Source organism: Phacochoerus africanus, chromosome 1 (genome assembly GCF_016906955.1).
Source record: "Phacochoerus africanus isolate WHEZ1 chromosome 1, ROS_Pafr_v1, whole genome shotgun sequence".
Taxonomy (NCBI): domain Eukaryota; kingdom Metazoa; phylum Chordata; class Mammalia; order Artiodactyla; family Suidae; genus Phacochoerus; species Phacochoerus africanus.
This window is the reverse complement of record NC_062544.1, coordinates 112493230-112505817: the sequence shown is the minus strand read 5'-3', so window position 1 is coordinate 112505817 and position 12588 is coordinate 112493230. Positions and strand designations below refer to the sequence as shown.

Sequence of the window (12588 nt, the reverse complement as noted above, 5' to 3'; positions counted from 1 at the left end):
AATCCCAGGGCCCTGGGGAAAGGAACCTCTACCTCCCAGGGGATCAGGGTTTACCACCCACTCCAATGCTCTGGTCCTGAATTACCATGTCGAACTTCAAGCAGCCCTAGGTTCTCAATGAAAAACTTTACTAGATCTAGTAGTAGCAAACCCAAACAAAGCATCCTCCAAGGTGTCAGACACAGGATCGGCCTAGAGCTCAAAGGCTCCAGGCCCACCAGGACCTCATCTAGGCCCTGCTGTCCTCTGTGGTCCCAAAGGGCCTGTCCCAGGCCTACATCCCAGTCTCCGAGGGAACTAAGCCCTCTCTAGACTGCTAGAATCTAGAAAGCTAGGATTCCTTGAAAGTGAATGAGACTGACCTCTGCCTCTCCACCCTTGGGGACTTCTGGAACAGCCCTGACAGCGGGGCTGGCAGGTTCAGTCCTCCGTACTGCAGCCTTTGCTTTAGGAGTTCCAGGGGGGAGGGGAGTCTCTGGAGGTGGCTTCGGCACAGGCTCAGCTTTAGCTGGGACTCCAATCTTCTTTTCCTGGGCATTGCTTGGGATCCTGCTGGGTTCAGAAGCCCTGAGGGGCTTGGGCAAGAGACTGGCTTTGGTGGGCAGGGGACTGGCCTTGGTGGGCAGGGGACTGGCCTTGGCAGGCGAGGGGCCTGATGGCTGGCCCAGTCCCTGTGGCCCCTTCTGCTTTGGAGGGGCTGTTCCAGTTGCATGGTGAGGGGCTCCTCCAGGGGGCTGCTGTGAGGTAAGCAGTGGCAGGGGGGTCGGCTCTCCTAGGCTGCCCTCCAGCAGCCGCTTAGTTTGGCAGTTCAGACAGAGCCACTCGGTTTTCTGTAAGGAAATGGGAGAAGAGGGGTGTGATGAAAATCACAGACACTGAAGTACTCAGAGGTTATTTCTGTGACTATTTCTGTAACCTCAAGTAGAAGGTGTTCCAAAGCATGGTAGTAAAGGCATGAGGAGAAAAAGTCTTATAGATTTGTTGCCCCCAAATAACAGATTTCCCCATCCTTCAGATGCACATACACAGAGTTAAAAAGATGAAGCCCAAAGAAGGGCCCCTTCCTTACATAGAGAGCTTTTCACTTGGCCAGAAAAGGAGGAGACCCTGGAAGGGAAAGTAGCACAAGGGTCTGGGGAAAGGAGGTTGCTCGGGGCTCACCCTCAAGGTATAAAGAGCCCCTCGAGTGGTGCAGAGTCCCCCAGGTGAGAACCCCTGTAGACCAGGAAGGCATCAGGCAGGGAGCACCTCCTGGACACATTGCCCCACCCAGCCTCTTAGCTCTCAGGCCTCAGAAACTGTCCTCCATACCCAAGTAGGGCTGGGCTGGGAAGGTGCAGGCTCCTGGGGCCAGGGTAGGCTGTCTGGGAGAGGCCCTGCTTGGGGGTGGGGAGTTGGGCTGAGCAGTCCCCTCTGCTCACACCTCCTGCCCAAGTCACCTTGTCTGAGGCCAGCAAAGACCACCAGGCAGAAACCTTCCCCAGCTCCCTGAGCGCTGGGCTGTTCTTCTGATGGGGACTGTGTGTGCTGGCCTTTAGGCCAGGGGCCCTGCTTCCTCCAGAGCTGGGCTGGGATCAAGTCCTGGACCATCAGTCCACCACTTTCAGGATCGCTCTCTGCGTCAGGCTCAGTGCTGGGGGCTGGAGACACAGCCATGACTAAGACAGACACAGGCTGGCATGAGCATTCTTAGAGCTCAGAGCCCCAGAGAGGTCATTCTGAGTAAGACATGGGTATCAATGGCGAAGTTCCAACGACACCAGACAGCAAGTCAGACCCCTTAGGTCCTGCTATCTGCAGAGGGATGGAGTCTGAGCATCCCAGGCCCTGAGAAAGTGATTTCTGCAGCAGGTGAGAGGCTGGCAGGAGCATGTCTCCCAGGAGCCTCCTTGAGTCAGGGTTCCTCCTTGGCAAGACTTGAGGCCCTGTCCCAGCCCACAAGGGGTTTGGATGGGAAATGAGAGCAACAGCACACACCCATGTCTGCTCCTGCCCCAGGGGTGCAGAGCATAGACTCCTACTGTCCTGCTCTTGCACAACACTCAGGCTCCTAGCAGCAGCTTAACCACCAGGATGGGACATTAGGAGAACCACAGGATATAGAACCACAAAGTCAAAGAGCCAGGGACAGGGCAAAGAGGTGGCCCTTGGCTCTCACTAGCCCACAATGGGTCAGCATCCTCAGCACCCTTACCTCACACACAGCCCCTGGGCCCAAGTCAGACCCTAGCCTACCTGGCAGAACCTTGGGAGCCTCATACCTCTAAGGTGTCTGCCCTCAGCCTGGCATCCTCAGGCCACCATGGCAGATGCCATATCAATGATTCTGCCCTGGTTTCCTGCCCATAGAAGTAGACACCACATTTCTTCTCTGGGCCCTAGCAGAAGCCAGGTCGGGCAAGTAGCAAGGTCTTTGAGTTTACTGAGGACTAGGTCTGTTCCACAGGCTTGTTACTCAAGGCCTTGAGACTGCTTCCCAGAGCCTGGAGCTCCAACTCTGCCTGGAGAACCAATTCCACACATAGATCCCAGGCAGAGGGGCTCAGTTATGAAGGGGGACTCTTCAGAGGTCCTGGAAGTATGCCCCCTGTTCCTTACAAAGCCTGGCCCCACTGCTGACTCCCTTAGGCCTTATCTGATGCTCCATGTATCCTCCATACGAACTTCTCTGAGGCAATAGGTGCTGGTCACTTGCTGGGCCTCGAGCTCACTTGGTGCCTAGGATGGGCTGAGCCAGGAATACCATCCACAGGGCCCTAGAATCACCTGGGGTCTCAGTGGAAATCCCTCCATGTCAGAGAGGACTATGAGATGGCAAAAAGATCCTAAAGAGGTGGGAGGGGTGTAGGCAGAGGCCCAGAGAGAGTTGTGGAAATGAGCAAACAGCATTGTCCCTAGCCCCAGGATCGGCATGATAGAGTTAGGATTCTGGGCTGAGACAGGGGACTGGCCCAAGACCACACTGCTCTGACTCTACCTTGGGTCCATGCACAGCCATCCCAGGTTAGGCCTTTTAAGGTGAGGTTGCCTGCCTTGGCTCACTTTGGTGGCTTGGCAAACCTCTGACCTCCACCTCTGGCCTGCATACCCAACCCCAGAAGCAACAATCCAAATGAAGCAAGGGTACCTTGGAAGGGTGGCCTGGATGGAAGCAGCAGAATTAATGCCAAGAGCTCAGGGCAACCCCTTGCGGTGGCCTGCCCACCTGAGCCCAGAGGCCTAGCCCTTCGCAGAGGTCACATGCTCCCAAGGCTTTGTTCCCTCCCACGCTTACTCACAGAGGCAGCCAGGCTTCCGGAGGGGCTGCCCAGTCGGCCCTCTTGCTCCTGGCTCTGCTATAGCAGACGGTGAGGGAAGGAAGGAAGGAGGGAGGGAGGGAGGGCAGGCAGGAGGAGGCATGTGAGGTAAGAGCTAAAAATAAACACCTGGCCTGGCTGCTGGAGGCCCTTCCCCAGCTCTCCGGGGATCTGGGGAGAGGGTACAGTGCATTGGGGCCACTAGTGGTAGAGCCCGGGGAGACCGGGCTGAGACCCAAATCCTCTGGAGGATGAGGATGGGGTGGGAGGCAGGCAGCTGTGAACTGAGGCCTGGACTCCTTCCTTTATTCATGCTGCTCTCATCTCTGCCCCTCACGTCAGGCCCCCACCCCTCTTAGCCCCCCTCCCTGATCCTTCATTTCCTGTTCTTTCACTCCTTTTCTCCCTTTAGTGTTTACTCCCTCATTCATTCATTCACCTGCACATTCTCTTTCCTACTCTCCCTCACCCAGCCCCAGCCCTTGGGGAGCTGCTACTCCCTTGCCCCTTTACTTAGCCCCTTTGGCAAGTGAGTAGGGGACAATCTGGGAGCTGGGGGTGGACAATGCAAAGCTCTGAGGACAATTTCTGCCTTGTCTTCCTCTGTCCAGTTCCTTTCTGGGGGCAGGAAGGTAGGAATCCCCAAGGGCAATCATTGTCTAATAACGGTGGGAGGCACAGTTGCGCATTCCTCCAGATGGAGCTAGGGGGTTCAGGGTGAGGTAGGGGAAGTGAGTTTTCTGAGAGAGTTGGTGGGGTACCCCACAGGCAGGTGACCTGCTACCTTCCAGGATCACTGGCCCCTGTGCCTTGTGGGCCAAGAGGAAGCTGGGCATCCTCCTTGCACTGTCTGTCACAGTCCAAATGACCGTGCAGCACACAGTCTTTCTGTATATGGAGCTGGCCTAGGTGACACCAGGCTGGCTGCTGAGCTCAACGTACCACCAGCCCCACTGCCAACCAAGGGCAGTGGATGAGAACTCCTGAGAGAAGGATACCTAGAGGTAAAAAAGCCTGAGACTTGCACACTAGGCTACAGGTTGGCCATCACTGGAGTTACTGTTCCTCTCCTAACTCTGTGACCCAACACTTCCCTGTCCCCAGACATGCATAGGCTCCTCCTTCCTGGGCCTCTGCCTCCAATAAGAGGGATCCTCCCTGATACCCCGAATGTGTACCATGCTCTCCTGCTTCCGCATCAAATGTGTTTGTTCCCTGTGGGCCGTCCCGCAGGAAACCAGGATCTTGCACCGACCTTGGTGTCAAGATAGTTGGGGCTGGTGCAGCTCTTTCTTCCCTGTAGAGACCCTCTTTTAGGACACTCTAGCTCCAATCTCCTGGTTTGAGGGCTGTGTGTGAGGCCTTGCACAAGCATCTGAGGGATGGTGTCTCACCTGGTTCTCACAGAAACCTAAGAGTCAGGAACTATGGCCTGCAGTGCACAGAGGAGGAAACAAGGCTCCCTGAAATCACTCCCCCCATAGGCAGATTGAGGCACATCTAGAGCAGAGGCAGCTGTTGGTCTCTCCTCTGATGCCTCAGCTAAAGCCTCTGCCCCAAAGAAGCCCAGCTCATCCCACAAATCACAGGTGCCAAGCCCTCTGCCCAGGAAGGCCTGACTTCTCAAGGCCATGGCTGGTATTTTGGCAATTACAAGATAAGAAACGCCAGTGTTACTGTAACAATTCCAATTCCACAAATTTCTTCACAAACTCTATTTTGAACTGAAAGCCAATTAAAAATTAAGCCAGAGGGTACTATTATCCTTCAGAAAGATAAATAGATAAAAAATTTGGAATCAACAACTCTTAATTATGAAATGACTCACTAAATAGTACCATGGTTATTTTTTCAAAGGAAATTTCAAAGGGAAAAGGGATCAACTGCCTCCTCCATTGTATGCTCTGGACTCCCTTTCTGGAAAGAAGGTAAAAAGAGTTCTAGAGCTCAGAGATACTAAGGATAAGTCCCACCCCAGCATCCCAGAAAGAGGACTCCGACCTCAGGTGGAGCCACAGCAGGTCAAACAGGCCCGTGGGGCTCTGGCAGTGGGGCTCCCCTGGCCCATCCCTCCCTCAGGCCCCCAGCCTACATGCAGACATGGGTCCCTCTGCCTCACGCTGTGCACAGAGACAGCACAGTCATCCCCAGCCTGATGGGGAGTGACAGCCAGGGCAGACCTACCCCTCAGTCCTGGAGAAGGTCCTGCCAGCCCTGCCACCTCCCTCCAAGGCAGGATGTATCTGGGGCACCTTCTGAGAAGTCAGGAGCCTCTTACCAAGAACACACAGGGAAGCACAAAATTGTTCTGAATGCCAAGTGGCCATTCACTGAGGAGAGATTAAAGATGGCCCATGGCCTAGTGAAGATCCTCAGTGAAAAAAAGCAACAATGCAGGTTAAAGGGGAGGGGAGGGGGACACACCAAGCACCAGCCCCTCCCCACGAGCCCCTTGCAAGGCAAGTGGAGCCATGAGAAAGTTTTCAACATTGTCTGGGTGACAGAAGACAAGGGCTTGGAGTAGGGAAGTGGCCGCAGGGATGGAGAGAAGAAGCCAGGGTTCTAGTGCCAGTGGGAAGGCAGAGCCAGCATGGCTTGGTCCATGGAGTGGACACTGAAGTGAGAGAGAGAGAGCTGAGGGTGACCCCAGGCCTGCATCTCTGATGACTGACAGTGGCACAGTTTCTGTAGCAGGAACCACGGGAGGGGGCATGATGGCTGCCCATCCACACTTTTGCCAGGAGAAGCCACAGGCTCTCCTTCTGGGGACAGCAGCATTAATAAGCAGAGCCATGAGGAGAAAGGAATCAGAGAAGCTTGGCCACTTTCTGATTGTCAGGAGCAGGGGGCAAGGAAGCAGAGGCTGCGAGTGGGGAGGAGCTAGGTCCAGGACGTCCAGCAGCTTTACCATCAAGCCCATGGAGCCCATCAGATCCTGTGGAGCCAAGGGTGGTCATGGCCAAGGAGGTAGCAGGAGAGTAGGACATGGAGACAGTGGGACATGAGGAGTTTGGGCAGGGGGCAACACTGGCGATTGAGAGACAGAAGCTGCAGGGTCCAAGAAAGCAACACCTGAGCAGTAGTAAGAGGCTGAGATCAGAACCCAGACCACTTCCCCAGTGTCAGCATGTGACTGAAACACTTCTGTTTGGACAGAATCAGCACGTCCCCTGGCCTGGCCCAGAGGCTGCTGAAAGGAACTGTCAGGAACATTTACACTCCTGGACAGAGACATTTTTCCCTTCCTCTCTGCATATCCTGCTTAATGAGGAAATGTGGGCCAGGAGGTCTCTTGGGGACAAGGGTCCTCCAGGCTGGGCCAGCTCAGCAGTCCACTAGGATTCACAGTCTCTCAGTGTCAGGCTGCCCTACCTGGCAGTACGCATATGCCTGGCTGTGGATTGGAGTTCCCCTGGCCCTGTGGTGACCCCCAGGTGTCCCCTCACCATCCCAGGCAGCCAGGCCAGCTGCCCTCCAATGAGCCCCTGGACCTAGGGCTTGGGGAGGTGGCAGTGAGGGCCTGGAGGGCCACATGGGCATCACATGAGGAGGTGTCTTGCTCAGGACACTCATCCCTGCATGTTAGAAAATATGGCCTGTGGCAGCCAAAGTAGTCTTCCTTATCACAATGGGCTGCTCCCACGGAGGCCTGGCTCCAGGCAAGTCAGAACAAGATGCCACATATACCACAGCAAAACCATACTCTCCTCCATCTTCTGGGCCAGCAGTGGTCTGCACTCCACACCCCCCTGCCCTGCCATCAGTCACACATGGCTCAGCCCAGGAGCCTCAAGAACTCAGGTGGCTGCCCTGTGCAGGAGGAGGGTGCTTGGCTTGCTATCCCCTGATGTGACACAGCTGGGGACACAACCATCTGCCAAGATGAGCCAATCATAGACCTCAAGGGCACTCACAAAAGGGGACATACCCAGCTATGCACAAGGCAGCCAACGTAGGGTTCTCGTGGATGGCCCTAGGCAGGGTGGCGCGGGTAAGCAGAGGAGTAGAAGCAGCCTCCTGGCCCAGGTCCATCCTGTTCTGCCAGGGTATCTCCATAACTTCTGAGCCTCCCTGGCTGGGCTCCAAGCTTCAAGAGCACACCGGGCCTCCTGCTAACTTCCACTCAGTTCTACACGAGGCCCAGAACCCTCCTGCAGAAGAGGGAATGCAGAGAGACAGGCCCCAACCCCAGCACTTCCTCAAACTTTCCTATGGGTATGAAGAGCATCTGGGAGCATTCCCACAATCAGCTCCAAGGAGATCTAGGCCCTGCCAGGGGAAAATATGTAGACCAAAGGCTATAGCTTGAATAAGTAGACATCAACATCCATGACCCCAAAAGAGGAGAGGGAGGGAGGATATTGCCTGCCTGGGCTGGAGCTGGGGCAGTGGGCCATGGCCTATCCCCGCTGTGAGAAAGCCTTCTGCCCTGCCCTGGGCATCAGGGAACAGCCCTCTGCCTAATGGCCCTTCAACCCCCATTAGGGTCACGAACTGAGGGCAGGGTGGGACCTCAGGCTCTTCCTACAGGAGCAGGGGCAAATGGCATCTTCCATCAGGGCCATGCCCATGATAGCTGAGAATGGGGAGGCCAGTAGAGGGCCTCCTGACCCAGCTACCTCTGGCTCAGAAACAGTGGGCACCATTACTCCATCCACTGTGCCAGTTAATTCTGTGAGTGGAAGGACAGGCAGGGGGCAGGGACAGATAAGGAAGCATAGCCCCCCTGCAGCTGTTCAGAGTCAGACCTGTGACTGCCACAGATCCAGCTTTCTACAGCCCTTTCTTGCTCCCATGCCCCCCATTACCCCAGGCCTTGGCCCCTCACCAATGGCCAAGGGGACATGCTCATTACTTCCACAGCTCTTACCTCCACCAGATGGGGCGTCGGGTTGAAGCCACACAGGTTGCACACCTGGAGTTTGCAGGTGGTGCAGGTGTTATAGTTGGCAGGGCCCTTGCTGCCCATGTTGAGCTCGGCTTGGCACAGAGGACAGGTGGCCCTTTCCTTGGGCATGGTCTTTGACTTGGCAGTAGCCTTGGACACTGCCTGGTGTTCTGCTCTGCCATGCTTTGGACTGGTTGTTCCCCCAGTTCTCGCCAGGGCTCCAGGCCCTGATCCAGGACCTGTTTTAGCTCCAGGCTCAGTTTTGGCTCCAGGTGCTGGCCCAGGCCCGGTCCCTGAGCCTGGGGGTCTTGGGCCAGACTCTTTGCTGGCATCACTGAAGACGATCTTGGGTGGCCCCTTGCTGGGGGTGGGCTGGCCCTGGGAGTCAGCCTCAGGCTGCGCAGACATGAGGGTGCTCGCCTGGGTCAGCAGTGATGCACCAAGGCCAAAGAGCTTCCCAGTGAGGCCCTCCTGGGTCTGCTCAGCAGCACCAGGCCCAGAGGGCACTGTGGTGGCACTTTTGGCCGGGACCTCTCCTGCAGGTGGCCTGGGATCAGCTGTGGAAGGCTTGATGGGGAGAGAGGGCTGGGGAGACACCCTCCCTACCTCTGGAGGGGCAGATGCTTGGGCAGGCCCCGGCACTGAGGTGGCCCTGGCTGTCTCAGCCTGCCAGGGGCCAGGGTGTGGTCCCCCTGGGCCCTGAGATCTCTCTTGCTCCGGCTTCCCCAGAGGCTGTTTGGCTGGGGAGTGGGCAGGAGACAGGGCCGGGGAGTGCAGCTGCTGCTGGCTCTTGGAGCGAGGCGCAGTGGTCATATCCATCCCTAGAGCCCTCTGCATCTGGCAGTTCAGACAGAGCCACTCCTTCACCTGAGGAGGAAGCATCATGGTCATCAGAGTGGTCAGCACTGGGGACGCCCATGACCCAGGTCATTGCAGCCCACAGCAGCCAGGGCCAGCTCCTAGCACAGGTAGGAGCAGCAAACCTGGCTCAGGTGCTTCTGGGATGCCAGGAGGTGGGGCTGAGGGACAGACGGCACTGCCTTGCCTTTGAGGAGCTGCCAGGTACGTGGAACAGAACAGAGGCAGTCACACACTCACCAGCCCCAACTACCAACCACTGTCTGCCAGGGTCCTCCCCATGCCCACTGGCTGCTCACACCTGCATATATCATCCATCTCCACATCCCATCTCACAGATCTGTGCTCTCATTCCCCCTGGCTAGATGACCCCAATAGCCTCCAGCTGGTCTACTCTCTTTCCCCTGCTGCCCCCTGCAGGCCATTTCCTCACAGCAGCCAGAGTGATCTCATAACATAATAAATCAGGAGGGAAGGTGTAGTGCAGTGCCTGGTAGGCAGTAAGTAATCAATAAAAACTTGCAGAATGAATAAAGAGGTGAAGAGTAATAGGTGGGAGAGGAAGGCATAGAAAATAAAAAGAAATCATGAGTTCCATCCTAGAGGAGTTTAGAGTCTAGCTAAGGAGACAAGATACAAATGAACTATCTAGAGAGCAAAATAAGTGAAGGCAAAGTAATGCAACGTGACATAAGTAGAATAAAAGAGACTTTTGCTTTCCTAAGGAGGGCATTTTTTAAGAAAATGGGATAATTTGTGCCTCCAGAATAAACAAGCCGTGTACTGCTGTTCACATTGATTGACACGTAGTTTCTCTCTGTCATTAACTCCTTCCTGAGGAAAGCAGACTCACGACTCAGGTTGGGCCAATCACTGGTTTCAGCGAGGGATGCAGGGATGGTCAGGTGACCTATAAACAGAGCCAATCAGAGCCCTCCCTTGTTACTTTGTATGTGAACTAACAGGAGATAGGATCATTCATCAGGAAGATGTAGCCTTAGAGCAGTCAGTAGCCTTCTTGCTCAGCATGCAGAGAGGAGCTAAAGATGAGTCAAGAGACTGTCAGAAGAGGAGCCTAGACAAGGAGGAAGGGGCAGATCTGGAGACTTCATTTATTTTATTTTATTTTTTATCTTTTTGCTATTTCTTTGGGCTGCTCCCACGGCATATGGAGGTTCCCAGACTAGGGGTCAAATCGGAGCTGTAGCCGCTGGCCTATGCCAGAGCCACAGCAACTTGGGATCCAAGCCACATCTGTGACCTACACCACAGCTCATGGCAACGCCGGATCCTTAACCCACTGAGCAAGGGCAGGGACCGAACCCGCAACCTCATGGTTCCTAGTCGGATTCATTAACCACGGCACCACGACGAGAACTCCCTTTTTTTTTTTATTGTTATTATTTATTTATTTATTTTGGAGACTTCATTTAATTCCCTGGATTCAGCTCTGCTTTAAGGCTATACTCAGACTTCCAGTTACATGGGCCATTATCATCTTCCTCTAAAATCCACACATAAGTCCAAGGACGTCACTTACAGACTCAAAGCCCTCTAGTGGATTCCCACCACACTTACCACAGGAACTCTTTGCCATGGCCCATGAGGCCCCCGATCCACCCCATCCCAGTCCTCTCTCTCCTCTCCTTTCCAGACACTCTGGGCCTCCTGTTCTGCCAGGTGGTCCTTTGAGCTCTCTTCTGTCACCAGGGCCTCTGCACTCACTATTCTCTCTGCCCCAGGGCCCAGCTAGCTGTGCAGGTCTCAACCAAGTTCCACTGCCCCATCGGGGCCCTTCTTGGTCACACAATCTAAAATACCGCCGAAGTCCTCTGTAGCTAATCACTCCATTTGTTTTCTTCACAGTATTTATCCTTCCTAAAGCTTCTGCTGTTTGGTTCCACTGAGTGTCTCCTATCTCCCCACGGGGCCCATGAGCTCTCTCGCTGAGGTGGTTTCAGGACAGTGAACAGTGTGTGGCACAGAGCAGGGCTCACTCCAGAGAGGCTGGCTGTGGGATTAATCCTGACAGCCTATTAATACGGGCATAGCTCTCAGAAGGCTGCAGCCATGAGATTGGAGAATCGGCACCCCATGAGGAGGCTCCAGAGCCAAGGCCAGAGGTCAAGTGTGCTCATCTATGGTTGCAGCCAGAGTATCTGGAAGCACCATGGTGGCCCAGTTGCCAGGCAAAGGTCCAGTCAGGTCCTTGGAGGCAGAAAGGCCCTGCTGCCCACCCTCAGGGGTGGGTTTGGCCCTGCTCTCTGCCTTGAGGCCACAGGGCTGTGCTGATGTGGCTCTGGTTGCTTTAGGAGTCTGGGCTTGGCTGTCTTGCCCAGCAGCCCAAGAGCAGCATCTGAGGAGTGGGAAGAAGGCCGCATTTTGGTGAGTATCCCCTGGCACCCAGCACCACACAGGATGGGTTCACAGGCCTTCTTTCACTTTGTCTTCACAGTAGAGAAAGCCAAGGTCTAATATGATTTGGTCACCGGCTCTTGTAGTCACTCAGGTAGGAAGGGGGCTGCTGGTGACACTGGCCCCACCAGCCCTGCCCAGCCCCTGGAGCCTGGTGCCTTTTGCATGTCTGCCTCTTCCGCAGGCCACTGAGTCTCACATAGGTCAAATCATGGGTCTAGGGTTGCCCCTGGGAAACTCAAAGACCAAGCTCAGCTCTAGAAACCCTAAGAAGTGATGCCAAAGCCCCAGGGTGTGAAGCTATTACCCAAGCTGGGAACTGTTAACTCACCCAGATGCTTGTGAAGAACCAAGGCAGCTCTACTTTTGGACAGAAAGCCACAGAAGAAACAATTTGTGTCCTGCAACTCAGCCCAAAGTCTCCACTAGAAAGGCCATTCTTGGGGTGGAGAGAGGCAACAGGGGTTCACTCCCATCAAAAGTAGAAGTTCCTAGGGGCAAGCTGTTTGGGCTCGCCCTTAGAGGGACCCTGGGGGGCCTCTGAGGGGAGGCCTAGGCCCTGACCCAGCACTGCAGCCACAAATTCAGTTCCCGTGGCGGGCGCCCAGCCCACATCCAGGGCCCCATCTCTGCAACATGCCCTGATGTGGGACTTCCCGAGAAAGGGAATCTGGGAGGTAAAGCTCTTTATCCTGGGACTTCAGGGTGACCCTCTTTTGGGTTCTGGACAGGGTTGATCAAGGGCATGTGCTAAAACTCTTGCTTTCACCACCAGAACCTTCCCTTGCCCAGCCCCCATCACCCAGGCTGTCACAGGCGGCTCACCTAAAATAGAACCTCTCCAAGAAATGGCTAAAACGCCCCTCAGTGACTCATCTCCCAGATGGGTGCAGCTATTTCTATCCAGCCTCTTCCAGACGGCGAGGAGCCTTGACCATGTCCTCTCCCAGCCCCTCCCAGGCTCAGGCCCAGGCAGATAGGCCCAGCATGCAGAGCCTCCAAAGGAAGATGCTGGCGGGGGATCTCTCTCTGAATCCAGCAAGACTTGCCTCTCTGCCTCCCCCATGGATCCCTAGGAGCTGGCCAGGAGGGGCTCTCCCTCCTTGCTCCAAGGTCCTTACCCCATATTAG

General features: G+C 55.3%; 1 protein-coding gene across 1 annotated transcript in view; it reads right to left on the bottom strand.

Moving 5' to 3' along the window:
* Positions 1 to 12588, bottom strand: part of BSN (bassoon presynaptic cytomatrix protein) — a 97959-nt gene that overhangs the window by 20358 nt on the left and 65013 nt on the right. The window contains exons 3-4 of the mRNA XM_047751845.1: positions 8167 to 9051; positions 363 to 830 (exon numbers count right to left, since the gene is read on the bottom strand). Coding sequence (XP_047607801.1) covers positions 363 to 830; positions 8167 to 9051 — 1353 coding nt within the window. The remainder of the gene's footprint in view (positions 1 to 362; positions 831 to 8166; positions 9052 to 12588) is intronic.